The sequence below is a fragment of the Nannobrachium achirus genome (genome assembly GCF_963921795.1).
Source record: "Nannobrachium achirus genome assembly, chromosome: 10".
Taxonomy (NCBI): Eukaryota; Metazoa; Chordata; class Actinopteri; order Myctophiformes; family Myctophidae; genus Nannobrachium; species Nannobrachium achirus.
Window position 1 is genome coordinate 2605409 of NC_137819.1, and position 11592 is coordinate 2617000.

General features: G+C 42.4%; 1 protein-coding gene across 1 annotated transcript in view; it reads right to left on the reverse strand.

Moving 5' to 3' along the window:
- The window catches only part of kcnq4 (potassium voltage-gated channel subfamily Q member 4), a gene marked incomplete at both ends in the record, with an annotated part of 107480 nt that overhangs the window by 75434 nt on the left and 20454 nt on the right, over positions 1 to 11592 (reverse strand). Inside the window, 2 exons of the mRNA XM_080734664.1 lie at positions 1812 to 1987; positions 2939 to 3065. Coding sequence (XP_080590790.1) covers positions 1812 to 1987; positions 2939 to 3065 — 303 coding nt within the window. The remainder of the gene's footprint in view (positions 1 to 1811; positions 1988 to 2938; positions 3066 to 11592) is intronic.

Below are 11592 nucleotides of genomic sequence, written 5' to 3' on the forward strand. Positions count from 1 at the left end.
TATTTTAACTGGGTACCTCCTCACCCTGACAAGCACTTGGAATGCTAGTAGTTGGCATCACATTTAGTTTGACTCGATCTATTCCGTTGTGAAAATAGGCGATCTACATGCTCACATGTAGAGCTGCTATTTTCACACTTCATGCCTCTAATATTTGACAATTTGACCAATGTTTGACCAGGGGAAATAAAGTCTTTAAAGTCCTTAAAGGGGAAGACCAGATCAATATCAATATTGAAATATGTCATTAATATACCTTAGAGGAGTTGTGTGGAAATAGAAAAAAGGTTCCCCCCCTTCTGTGTTGCCTAGAACTGGAGGATTGATTTTGGGGTTTGTATTGTAAAGTACAACTTGATGACATCACACATTGTACTTTACAATACAAACCCCAAAATCAATCCTCCGGTTCTAGGCAACACAGAAGGGGGGGGGGGGGGGGGGGACTTTTTTTCTATTTCCAAACAACTCCTCTAAGGTATATTAATGACATAGTTCAATATTGAAAATGGGTGGTCTTCCCCTTTAAATTGACACTTTAGAAATGTGCAGATACCCTGTATATCTATATGTTGGTCTGTTTACTGTTGAGTGAGAAAACAATGTTAACATTTAGCTAAACATCTGGGGACCCCCATAAATAATTTGGGGACCCCTCTGGGGGTCCCGACCTACAGGTTGAGAACCACTGGTTTAGCTAGAGACGCCGTGGCTGTTATTACTGCAGTGTTATTAACCACACAAACCCCTGTAGCGTCCTTTTTCTGGATACGTCACAATAGTCCAACATTCAGGAAACAGCAGATCTCCAAGCCCACAACGTATAACCAGGGGTGTAGTTGGCCCGATTTAAAATGAAGCACACACGGAACTGAAAGTTCCCATGATTGGCCACTAGTTGCACTGTTCTGGCACCAGAAGCAACATGTTCTCCATAGGATTCCATTCATTACCCCCAAACTTTTATATTTGATTTTCTAGTTTAAAGCCTCGTTTCAATCATCATGATATGCGTTTTGTGAAAATATGGCCCAATTCATGTTATATTTGATGTTATAGCAGGGTGTGCTGTAGGAGGGGCTTGTGATCATAGGCTTGTGATGGTTCTTCTTCGTGTGCTTTATTTTCGGCAAGCTCAAGACAATGTCCCATGTATCCAATATCCAATCCGCGCAGCAGTTGAAACGATTACATTTCAGGAAGTTCACACACCAGGCAGGCAGGCACACACACACACACACACACACACACACACACACACGCGTGCTGATTTCACCAAGCTGTTAATGTTGATTACATGTTTCTGGTCGCAGTTATGTATAGAAGCAGTCACTGGCACAGACAGACACACACACACACACGGCGCGACCATGCGTCGCGATCATCCTGCGTCGCGATCACCTTGCGTCGCGGATCACCGTGCGTCACGATCACCTTGCGTCGTGATCACGTGGGTTGCGATCACCGTGCGTCATGATCACTCGTGCGCGGCCGCGCGCGCGTGCACGCTCGCACAAAAGTTCCTCCCCGGGAAATCGTTCAGACGGGGCACGATGTCAGACTCAAGTGTCAGCTGAGTCTGAAATCAGGCTACCGTCCCCCCTCTTCCCTCGTCGCTCATACTGCGCTCATACTATGAGTCTGAAATCAGGCTACCATCCCCCCTCTTCCCTCGTCGCTCATACTGCGCTCATACTCTGAGCGCAGCAGGCCAGCAAGCTGCAACTAATACTGTGTTTGCATGGATCATGACAAAATAATGATTCAAAGAAGGAAGGGTTTCCACGCCACAGAGCACAGCAGGGACCCACCTTGCTGTGAGCGTAGACCACAGAGCCCAGCAGCTTCCAGGTGCCCCCGCGGCGGTCCATGCGCACCATGCGCAGGATCTGCAGGAAGCGCATGCTGCGCAGGGCTGAGGTAGCGAAGATGTTGCCCTGCGTGCCCGCCGCGATGACCGCCAGCGACGCCACGAACACGATGAAGTCTGAGGGGAGGGGGGGGGGGGGGGGGGGGGGGGGGGGAGAGAGAGAGAGAGAGAGAGAGAGAGAGAGAGAGGGAGGGAGAGAGAGAGAGAGAGAATTTACAATTTAGGCATTTAGCAGACGCTCTAAATCCAGAGCGACTTACAATAAGCAAGGTAATACATCAGAACAATGAGCAAAGTCATCAACATCAACATCAATACATCAAATGCATACAAATATTCATCTAGAAAAAAGGGGGGGGGAAAAAAGTAGGTAGACCAAGCACCTAATCTGTAAAAAGAAAAAAGAAAAATAAATAAAACCTAAAAATGCTATCTAGCTTTCATGTATGGTCATTGAGGGTAGGCGAGTGCTACGGTAAGAGACAGAGACAGAGACAGAGACAGAGACAGAGACAGAGACAGAGACAGGCATATCAATTCACCCTTTGTCAGCCTTCTGGTTGGTCCCTGACTGACCAACCAGCAGGCTCTATCTGCCTCGTCCCGCCCTGGTTCCGCCTTTTTATGTTGAATTTGCTAAAACATAATTTTTTGTTGAGTCACTATACTGCCACTGAGCGGCTTCATTTTACTGAAACCAAGTTTGAAATCAGAATTTGAACACACAGAATAACAATACTAAGCAACTGAATTACAATGGTAGTGGATGGAGTGTGGAGTCTCACCAAGACACAGCAACCAATGGGTGTGAAGAGGGGCGGGAAAACGGGCGGGACTTGACAAAGGGTGAATTGGGGGTCCCTCACCTAAGCTATTGCATGTCAAACTGGCCTCCTTAAAGTGAAAATGTTTGAGAATCACTGTTTGAAATCATCATCCATGCACACACAAACAACACCTGCACGCACGCACGCACGCACGCACGCACGCACGCACGCACGCACGCACGCACGCACGCACACACACACACACACACACACACACACACACACACACACACACACACACCTATGACACAGAAGGGCTTCCTGGCAAAGCGCAGTCGTCCCTGCCATCCTCTGTAGCGACAGCAGCAGCCAGCTGCCCACACCCTGGCGAAGTACTCCACCCCGAACACCACGATCATCACAAACTCCTGGAACACACACACACACACACACACACACACACACACACACACACACACACACACACACACACACACACACACACACACACACACACACACACACACACACACACACACTCAGGTCAGTGAGGCCTGATTTGGAATCACACATGAGTTCTGGGCGGAGCCGTTTTTTGTTGTTGTTTAGTATTACAATGCCATCGGCCACGATATTTGCTTATAAATACCCCCCACAGAGGCTGACATTCACACCACAACAGAGTCTTGACGAACAACATCCCACTTTTTCACTGAAGCTATTCCTCACAAAAACATAAGTAAAATGCCTGTAATATATATTTTTTGGTGATCATTAGAATGTCCAGAACATGTACATATGTTATTATTGTGAAAAATATCTCCAAAATGCTAATTAGAGCATGATTTATGATTACATTTTCCTCTGATTAGGACTCCTACAACACCATCTGATTTTTTTTTTAAACTTTTTTTTTTTGGCAAGTAGAAATTAATTCGGGGTCTTGCAGGGTTAAACGTCATCCAGCCATTAAATAACATGATGAATTTGCTACTGTAGCGTAGGTGGACAGAGACAGGAAGAGACAGAGAAGAAACAAACAAACAAACACAGGGTGAAAAGATGATGAGTGCATTTCTAGTTGAGACTCTCATCGGCTCTAGCAGCTCGCTGAAATGACGTTGTGGTTTAAGATCATGACCAGATCTGTAATTTCATTACAAGGCCACTTGACTTTTGGTGAATTGGTGTTGTACATTTGTGGAGAGCACAAAAGCCAAATGCTGCATAATAATGATTCTAAATCCATAGAGATAATGCATTTAATTAAATGTGACATAAATTATTTTTCAGTTACACAGTATAACAAGAAACGACAATTTCAAAAAGGCTGTTTGTTTCACAAAATAATGTAGGCCTACTGCAGGGGCGTCAATTGGGTATGGCAGGGGTATGCAGCTGCCATACCCTGGGTACAGGGGGGAAAATAAAAGTTACTTTTAAATATAAATCCATAAATGTCTCTTTGTCTATCTGTGCTGGTTATTATGTTGTAGAATTACATTAAAATAACTACAAATGCAAAATTTAAGGTATTATAATTTATTCTCCACACTTTTATTCTCCCCATCTTGACAAAATGGTATATTCCCAGGTTCCGCAGGTCAGCTGCACAGGTGCAATGCATTATTCTAAATTGTGGCATGTTTACTAACAAGTTAAGTTTAGCTGCACTTGAACAACCGTTCCAGGCTGCCATATCCAGCCCAAGAAAGCCTAGAAACAGGAGAGGAAAATTAGAATGTACTTCTTAAAATACATTTATCATGCCTGTTGCTAAGGTATGGCAGCATGACTGGTGTCTTAAGACTCTTACACCAGTCATGTTGCCATACCTTAGCCTTTTCTGAACTGACGCCACTGCTGTACTGGTATTTACATTATTAACAATATCTGTAGAAACTCCCCCCTGTCAAATGTTGATAGATGCTCAGCCCTGGACGCACCAGTCACGGGACTCATTTGGAGATGGCCATGGGGAGTCAGCAGGGGTACAAGGATTCATTGCGGGGCCCCCATGAGTGTTCTTCATAGGGGGAGGGGGTTAGACTGGGAACGCATTATTTTGTGCATTAACCATTGAAAAATAGCAGATATACATCTCGCAGCGCCGCATCTGATATTTTTGAAAAATTGTGATAAGTCTGAATATATCAAATCCTTCTAAGGTTGTTTTTTTTAAAAAGCTATGTTTCTACATCAGTGGTGCTCAGTCTTTTTCATGTCAAGGACCCCCCAAAATTATATGTATTTGGCCACGGACCCCCAAATATTTAGTTCCAGGAACCCCCCCAGAAGCAGAATTTGAGTCACAAATGTTCGCTTAAAAATAGATATAGGCCTTTTCAAAGATTTGCACACATTTTCTCGACTTTTCACACTTGCAAAAATAGCAGATCTACAAGCTTGCAGCTTGTGAGCTTGTATATCAGCTATTTTTTAATAGTTAAGATATTAAATAATTAAGGCCCCTCCACCTTGGGCCCTAGTAACTCAGTCCCACTCCCCCCCCCCCCCCCCCCCCCACCGTGTGACGCCCCTGGGAGTCAGGGTTGGAGTAAGGACAAGAGACACTGGTGTATAACCCATTTAGGGTTAGAATTATTGATTGCTTTAACCAGTGAAAAATAGCAGATATACAAGCTCACAGCGCGGCACCGAGTGCCGCGCTGCGAGCTTGTAGATCTGCTATTTTTGAAAAAGTCGTGAAAATGTGTGCAAATCTTTGAATATTAATGTATTTTCAAAGCGAACGTTTGTAACTCAGATTTTGCTTCTGGGGGGTCCCTGGAACTAGGCAAAATACATATCATTTTGGGGGTCCTTCACATGAAAAGGTATGAGAACCACTGCCATAGTAGTCTCTCAAGAACAGACTAACTGAGCTCCAGTTAAGTGAAAAGGACCTTTTCTTTGACGATGGCTAGCCAGATTGCTGACATGGAAACATAGGTTTTTCAAAAAACCTTAGAAGGATTCAAAAGACACTTATAGAATCGGGTCAAAATCCAAATTTTCACGATTTTTCAAAAATAGCAGATCTACAAGCTCACAGCGCGGCACTCGGTGCCGCGCTGTGAGCTTGTATGTCTGCTATTTTTCAATAGTTAAAGCATAAAATAATGATACGCAATAATGTATACCCGTTCTGAATGGGATAAAAACCATATGGACAGGAGAGAGACAGAGGAGAAAACAGTGAACTCAACTGGGTCGCTGTACTGCACTGTAAGCAGGCCAGGAAGGCCACTGTGACCTCAGGGCAGATCTTTTCTTTCAAACCCGCTTGTGTGTCCAGGGACGTGCTGGCAATTGGGAAAAGCGGGACAACTCCCGAATGGCCGGTTCATTCCCGGCCTGGACCATTAGGAATTAATTCAAAATAAAATGTCGGCCTTCGTTCCATTTTGGGGGCCAGGCGGCCAACAAAGTAAATTGTCATTGTCGGGCAGAAACCTTGTATTTCCAAGTTTCAAATGTATACATTTTTTCTACTACTACTTCATCACAAGGCTGTTGCACAAAAGTGGTGAAAACAGCAGATCTACAAGCACACAACGCCTCGCGGTGCGAGGCGTTGTGTGCTTGTAGATCGGCTGTTTTCACTAGTTTAAATCATTTTAAAAATGATAAATACAGAACAAACGGGTTTGGACATACAAGGTTTCCACCCGACAACGACGAAATATAACTCATGTACAGTAATTGTCCCACTGGCTTGTCACTTGTCATGATCTGAAAGGGCAAATCTTTGAGTAGCAGCAGCGCTATAGAGGGCCTCTCCAACTCTTTTTCCCGGGCTGAATCACGGGCCCAGCATATGTCCCTGTCTGTGTCACATCACCAGCATTATTTTGTATTTGGCTATTCAAAAACAGCAGATCTACAAGCTTAATTGGTGCTGCGCTATGAGCTTGTAGATCTGCTACATAGAAGAAGAAAAAAACATGAAAATTCGTGCAAATCTTTGAATATATCTCTGCTGTCGGGCCGAAACCTCCTAACTCCAAAAATGTACATTTTCATTGGTTCAATATTATTTTAACCAACACACACAGACGTAAAGGGTGTTCAATAGCACGTATTTATGAAAAAAAAAGAGAGGGCCAATCGGGTGGAGTTAGCTGGTTTGGCAGAAAGTGTGGAGTTAGGAGGTTTTGTCCCAAGCACTTTTTAGTACTTTTCATTGGTTCAATATTATTTTAACCAACACTCAGATGTAAAGGGTGTTCAATAGCCCTGATTTATGCCAAAACAATCTAAAACCTCAAACATGGAGTTAAGAGGTTTTGGCCATGACAGTGACGATATATTCTTTTAAAGCGGACTCAAATCTTTGCTTCTGGGGGGTCCCTGCCTGGAACAATATATTTTGAGATAGGGTGGTCAAATACATATAATTCTAGGGGTCCTTGACATAAAGAAGAATTTCTTTTCACAGATAAAGAAACATACGTCTTTCAGAAAACCATTAGGATTTAGAATATACAAGCTCGCAGCGCGGCACTCGGTGCCGCGCTGCGAGCTTGTATATCTGCTATTTTTGAAAAAGTCGTGAAAATGTGTGCAAATCTTTGAATATATGTATTTTCAAAGCCAACGTTTGCAACTCAAATTTTGCTTCTGGGTGGTCCCTGGAACTAGATATTTTGAAATGGGGGTCCGTGGCCAAATAAATATCATTTTGGGGGTCCTTCACATGAAAAGGTTTGAGCACCACTGACATAGTAGTCTCTCAAGAACAGACTAACTGAGCTCCAGTTAAGTGAAAAGGAACTTTTCTTTGACAATGGCTGGCATAGAAACATAGGTTTTTTTCCAAAAATCTTAGAAGGATTCAAAAGACACTTATAGAATCGGGTCAAAATTCTAATTTTCACGATTTTTCAAAAATAGCAGATCTACAAGCTCGCAGCGCGGCACTCGGTGCCGCGCTGTGAGCTTGTATATCTGCTATTTTTCAATAGTTAAAGCATAAAATATTGCGTCATAACGTGTTCAGGCCTAAATGGATTAAGGGCAGAAGGCCAAGTTGAGGGACAAACCATCATGAGGCAGCCGTGGCAAAGCAAAAATAAATTCTGCACATTGTGGCTTAAAGGGCTACCAGTCAAAGCTTTATTTGTTTTATTCGTTTTTTAAGACCAAAACAGTCTTCTTCAGAACTGAATGATTGATCGAGCGCGTTATTGGAAATGAATTCAAATGGATGAAAGCACAGACAAGGCCCGAAGGCTTTGTTTCCAAGTGGAAAGGGCAGCCATGAAGGTCTTCATGACCTCCATTAAATTCCTGGCCTGTCATGACATTTAATCAAGTGCATGGTGTACAAACGCTCCATTGTCCAATAAAGTTCATTTTTTAATACGCCGATAATAGGGGTGTTAACGATACATTTTAACAGCGATACGATACGCATCACGATACATGGTTAGCGATACGATACATGGACGATATTGCTTCATTCATGGCGATACGATACGATTCGATTCAATGATTTAAAATCGATATAGTAACTGTTTAGCCATGAAATGAAATCTGTGTAAAACTTGTAAAAAATGTATTACTATGGAAGTAAACGCTGTGATTATCTAGCAAATACATGGACATTATATTTCAACACATGGACAAACCCACCTTGACATGAACACAGAGATTACACACATTTATCGATAGAACAAGAGTAGTTATGGAATGGAAAAGTAATTAGACCCATCTTTTTAATTTTCCTTCTTAAAATTGCCAAATACAAGGCACAAATAGGCTACTTAGTTTCCATACAATCAATTATTTGCATTACAAAACAATTCGATACGATTACTGCATTTTAAAACGATACGATACAAAGCCAAAACGGTACGATATTTTGCTTTTGCAAACAATATAGAAGATCATTGCAAATTAAAATCGATTTTTCAATTCCGTTACTATTGTTTCACCCCTAGCCGATAACAACGTCACCATCAACCATAACAACACAACTCTACGTTGGACCTATTAAAGTACACTCCGTAGTGTGCCGCGGTGTTGCAAGATTCAAAGATCTACAAGCTAACAACATATCGCTAACATATTGCAATGTTATGGGGTAAAAGTGGCGCAGGAGGTAACACAGCCTTGGAATACAACGATTCCAGCTTCGATTCAAGGCTCCTGTGTCGAAGTGTCCTTGAGCAAGACACTGAACCCCTAACTGTTCCCGATGAGCAGGTTGGTGCCTTGTATGGTTCCCTCCTCCGTCAGAGTGAATGAGTGAATGTGAAATACATTGTAAAGCGCTTTGGAGAGAAAAGCAATATATAAATTCAGTCCATTTACCATGTGAAGGAAACTAACCCTAACCCTAACCCTTAATTTACAGTGGTGTAAAGCAACTAAGTACATCTACTTAAGTACTGTACTTAAGTACAATTTTGAGGTATTTGTACTTTACTTGCGCATTTCCAATTTCCAAAACTTTTACTTCTACTCCACTACATCTCAGATCCATCCAAATATTGTACTTTTACTCCACTACATTTATTTGACAACTTTAGTTACTAGTTACTTTGCAGATATACATTATAATATTATACAACATACATAAACCACTTTAGTCCTATTTTATACATAGGCTATTTGAAAATAGCCGATCTACAAGCTCACAGCGTGTCACGTCGCGACGCGCTGTGAGCTTGTAGATCTTCTATTTTCAAACATTTTGTACTTTTACTTTTGGTACTTTAAATACATTTTGATGCAAATACTCTCATACTTGTATTCAAGTACATGCAAGGCCTTTTTCCACCTCTGTTAATTTAATAAGTTAGGGCTATCCCAGAAGGAGCAAAATGGTATACAAAACGGTCTCCTAAATGGCCACCGCCTGACATCAGAACGTCCTATGATCACTGTACTGTTGCCAAATATTGCGAGACTGCGTAGCTGGGACAGAGAAAGGTCGATAACGCGGTTGATTTTCTCCTGATTTGTCTCTCTGAAGATTTCAGTGTCACAATGTTGGGTAGATTTAGTGGCTTGTGAGGAGAATGGGCCCGTTACTTAGTTCAGTGACCAGGAGGGCTAAATAATCGTTCAGAAGCTGTGTTCACGTTCACTTCTCCCACTGGAATGAATAGACTCAACGACCTACTTCTGAGGAAAGCAACTATTGTACATCATCACACAGATACGGCAAGTTAAAGGGTCTGTCTTGGTTTTCTATTGTTTGTCTTGGGCAGGGGCGTCACAAGTGGGGGGAGTGGGACTGAGTTACTAGGGCCAAAGCTGGAGGGGCCTTAACTATTTTATACTTTGAGCTATTGAAACATAGCAGATATACAAGCTCACAGTGCGGTACTCGGTGCCGCGCTGTGATCTTGTAGATCTGCTATTTTTTTTTTTTAAGTTGTGAAAATGTTTGAATATATGTATTTTTTAAGCCAACACTTGCACTCAAATTGTGTTTCTGGGGGGTCCCAGGAACTAGATATTTTGAGATGGGGGTCCGTGGCCAAATACATATCATTTTGGGGGTCCTTCACATGAAAAGGTTTGAGCACCCCTGACATAGAAACATGGGCTTTTTCCAAAAACCTTAGAAGGATTTGAAATATTCAAAGACTTGCACGAATGTTCACGATTTTTCAAAAATAACAGATCGATTTTTCAAAAATAGCAGATCTACAAGCTTGTATATCTGCTATTTTTCAATAGTTAAAGCACAAAATAACGCGTAATAATGTGTTCCCAGTCTAAATGGGTTAAACCCCCTCCCCCTATGAAGAACATTGATGGGGGGCCCGCAGTGAATCCTTGTACCCAGGGCCCAGAATTTGGTGCGACACCCCTTGTCTAGGGTTTAGGAGTGATACCAAAAACCTAGCTGGTAGAAGCAAGTAGAGTCGATGCTGAATTGAGCTGGTACCATGCAAATAGAAAGCGAGAGAACAGATGATTAAAGGTAAATTATTGCGACCAAAGGTCGCAGTCTACCATGATACACATACCTATATCACAGGTGATATCACAGGTGACATCACCTATGTAAAAGTCCAAATATGGGTATTCCCCAGAATCCCTTTTATGCCCATATATGAAGATCCCTGATATCATGGCCCATATCTGTGTGGCTGGTTCGGATAGGGAGCTCCATGTATGGGCATAACATATATTGTATGTTGTTATGTCATGATGGGGGCCACTCTAACAGAATCCCTTTTATTCCCATTTATGGAGTTCCCTGATGTCATCAATATTAAGCCCATATCTAACAGGAATTCATATGTGAATGCCCATATATGGAGGAAGACAGCCCATATCTGTGCGGCTGGTTCAGACAGGGATCTCCATGTATGGGCATGAAAGGGATGTACTATACAGTACATGGATCTCCATATGGGTAACTGGTCCGATATACATCACTGACCAGATGGCCAAGAATTGGCGTGACCTCTTACTAGTAACTAGAAAACATTTTCTGTTGTAATCCCGGAATGTTTGTGGAGAGAGAGACTTAATTGCCTCCACGTTCCACGACGTATGCCTTAGTCTCTAAGACATAGAAAGCCCAGCCTCTATTACCTTTGGCTGCGTATTAGCTATACAGTAGCATCCATTACCTTTGGCTGTGTATTAGCTATACTGTAGCATCCATTACCTTTGGCTGTGTATTAGCTAGAGCAGGGGTGTCACACCAAATTCTGGTCCCTGGGTACAGATTCACTCACATGTTGTGCTTTAACTATTAAAAAATAGCAGATATACAAGCTCACAGCGTGACACAGAGTGCTGCGAGCTTGTAGATTTTTCAACAAAAAGTCTTTGAATATTTCAAATTCTTCTAAGGTTTTTTCCGAAAAAACTATGCTTCTATGTCAGTGGTCCTCAAACTTCTTCATGTGAAGGACCCCCAAAATGATAAGTAGGCCTATTTAGCTACGGACCCCCATTTCAAAATATTTAGTTCCTGGGACC